Source organism: the organism of the source record quoted next, unplaced genomic scaffold (assembly GCF_019419815.1).
Source record: "Pyrus x bretschneideri cultivar Hongxiangsu unplaced genomic scaffold, Pyrus_bretschneideri_v1 Contig9, whole genome shotgun sequence".
NCBI classification, from domain to species: domain Eukaryota; kingdom Viridiplantae; phylum Streptophyta; class Magnoliopsida; order Rosales; family Rosaceae; genus Pyrus; species Pyrus x bretschneideri.
In genome coordinates, this window is record NW_025999831.1 from 5,802,212 (window position 1) to 5,805,510 (window position 3,299).

Genomic DNA, 3,299 nt, shown 5'->3' on the forward strand with positions numbered 1-3,299 from the left:
AATAAAAAAACTTTCATAATTGGAAGGGTTCAATCTTCTAATATGTATTTGAAGATTATTTCTACAAAAAAATCGTTCGAATCGAATATCGTTTAGTAATCTAAATTTATAAAAATAGAAGACTACAAAAAATCATTTGAATCGAATACTGTTTAGTCATCTAAATTTATAAATTAAATCAACGGTTCACCATGAATATGCTATTTAGTATCTATGTACACCATCAATTTATTTATTACATTTGGATGACTAAACAATATAGGATTCAAATAATTTTTGTAAGAATGATCTTCAAATGAAGATTAAGAGATTGAATGTTCCGATTATGAAATTTTTATTGTGAAAATATATTATTTACAAGTGGAAGAATAAGTTCATCCCGCTAAAGAAGAATACAAGTATTATCAATATTGATCTTCTTCACTTCATCCGATCCAATGCCCGAAAGTTAAAAAAGTGTGTGAGAAGTAAAAAATAGTGTGTGGATATCACACCTCCTAAAAGAAAATCAAAAGCTAAGAAAAGTAAGCAAACGATGAGAAGTGAAATAATAACAGAACGAAGATCCAAAGTACCAAAAGAAAGAGTGCTACCTCTCTCTCTCTCTCTCTCTCTCTCTCTCATTACTCCATTGCATCACTTGGTTTTTTTCATTTTTACCATTTTCATACCTTCGTTTATAGTCCCATTTTCTCAGTCTAAGCCTTTAGCACCTGTTAATTTCATGGTCCCATTGTTCATGTTCATGTTGATGTTCATGGGGATTCCAAAGGCAAGGCTGCTAGACAATCAGCTTCCACCACCACAAATTTGGACACCGCCCGCAATAGTGGTGGACGCAAGCAGTAGCAGCCGCTACACGCATACATCAATCGAGACACTGGTGGTGGTTTTAGCAGTGATCACAATAGTAGGTGTGATTGCAGGGATTGTAGCTCGGTTATGTGGTGGAAGGCATCTTGGTGCTGAGCATGATATTGAAGGATGGGTTGAGAGCAAGTGCAGGAGTTGTATTGATGGTGGAGTTCCACTGGAACCTTCCCCTGCAGCACCACAATCCAAGCCAGCTGCAACAACGGAAGAAGCAAAGAAGTGAAATTATATGGATCACACCATAAATTATATATATTTATATAATTATAAGAGGCAGCAGAACTACTACAAGAAACTAAATTTAAAGGTGAGGTGTAATCCCATGCTCATTTGTTAATCGTTAATCATAGGGAATATATATGGGCTTATTACCATTCACTATATGTGCTTGATGAGGGTAACATAGTTTTATTGTACGTAAGAGTAGGAGCTGTACTACAAATTTAGTAGAGAGGGTATTGAGTTTTTACCCATGCGTCACAAGGTTGAAACTTCCTTGCCTACTAAATTATTGTAATAGTTTCGAACCACTTTTTCCTCCGTAATAATAATAAATTAAAAACAAATGTGTAATGATATTACTTTGCTTTTCAATTAAACATTTACTTTCATTCCTCTAGTTCCATACCATTGTTGTTCAATTTATTGTCTTCTTTTATTAATCTAATTTTTAGAGTAAAACTACTTGAGATTTATAAGACTTACACTCTTCAATACAAGGGACCTTCATATACCATTGTAAAATCCACTTTTATTAGAGAATATTTTAATACGTATGTCATTTTTGTGTGAACTTCAATTGTAATGTGATTTTCGTCCTCCCCGACCCCATAAAGTGAGCTTCCGTTGTAATGTGATTTTCGCCCTCCCCGCCCTCAAACCCTAAACCATTTTTGACGAATAGGTTACTTTTATGATAAGATATCATAGCTTTCAGCACTACCTGATCATGGTTGGTTCCTTTAGCCACAGGCATGGATCTCTTTACCACCTTTTCAGTAACCAAATGCTTTTACAACGTCCTTAAACGGTTTAAAAATGAAGAATTCTTCAAATATTTTACAGAAAATGATAGTGCAGGATTTAATTTCACACCATCTGACCGTTGCTTTTCAAAAGCTGATATAAGCATGCATGCTAAAGTTCCAAAACATCTTTTTAACTGCAAATTTTCCAATATCCAACCGTTTCAAGGGTTAATTTGTCACTACGGCCCTATTTTCTTACGTCAGTGATGATGTTGACAATCCATACTAGGAAGGTAAGTGGTGTTTTTTTTTTTCATTAATTTTGTTAAACAATAGATTTGTTAGATTAAGTAGTCGACGAGACTCGAATTTACATTATAGTACAAAGGTAATGTTCTCTACCACTGTGGTAGGTGGTTACTTTTGTTTTTTTTCATTAAATTTGAAAGGAAGTGTTTATATTAACAGATAATTAAGTCATTAACACAAAAATAATACAAGACACACTAAATTTATGTACCAAATTTGTGCACTAAATGATGTGGTACTAATTAAATTTGTGCTTTAATACAAGTTGAAATTTGATTAAAACATTATATAGTGTAAAAGCCACTTCATTTGGTGTCTAAATCTAGTGTATGTAGCACCAACCTTAATCATTCTAGTTATAAGTGATTCCATTTATGATTGCCTCTGTCATGAAAGATTTACTTGTATTAAGGAATTCAGGCTAAGTTAAAATAATTGACCACAAAATGTTTAAGAGAAGGAATTACAAATAATGTCCCATGAGTCACAAATAAGTGGGTAAGAAGATGACACAAGTATTGTCTTTCATGCACTCAAGTTTGAACTATTCCATCCCACGTCAGAATTCAAACAAATAAGCGTAGTAAAAAATAGTGTTGTTAATATAGAATGATATTATTCACACATCTCTTTTAACATTTTACACACTCTTTTCAATTTTCAGTTGTTGGATCACATGAATTGAAAAACATGAAAAGACAAAAATTAACATAGAGTCTATGATAGATAAAAAAGAAATAAGAGTAAACTGCAGTGATGGTCCCTCAACTTTAATTAAATTGGAGCAATGGTCCTTAACTAAAAATCCATTACCATTGGTCCCTCAACTCATCAAAATGTGTAGCTACGATCCTTTTTGTTAATTTTGTCAGAATTTTATCAAAATAAGTTATGTTGGAAGGACCATTGCTACAATTGAGGTCCCTCAAATTATCAAAACGTGTAATTACGGTCATTTTCGTCAACTTCTTCATAATTTTGTTAAAATGAGTTATGTTGGAAGGACCATTGCTACAATTGAGTTAAGGTTAAGGGACCATTTCTCCAGTGTTGAGGAACCAATGGTAATGAATTTTTAGTTAATGGATCATAGCTGTACGTTTTGATGAGTTGAGGGATCAATAGTAATGGATTTTTAGTTGATGGACC

At 33.1% G+C, this 3,299-nt stretch overlaps 1 protein-coding gene across 1 annotated transcript; it reads left to right on the top strand.

Annotated features, from left to right (window-relative positions):
* Nucleotides 1-493: 493 nt before the first annotated feature.
* On the top strand, nt 494-1,405 carry LOC125473611. The gene has a single exon (XM_048576706.1). The coding sequence runs from the start codon at nt 536-538 to the stop codon at nt 1,094-1,096; it is 561 nt and encodes a 186-aa protein (XP_048432663.1). The 5' UTR covers nt 494-535; the 3' UTR covers nt 1,097-1,405.
* The last annotated feature ends 1,894 nt before the right edge of the window (nt 1,406-3,299 follow it).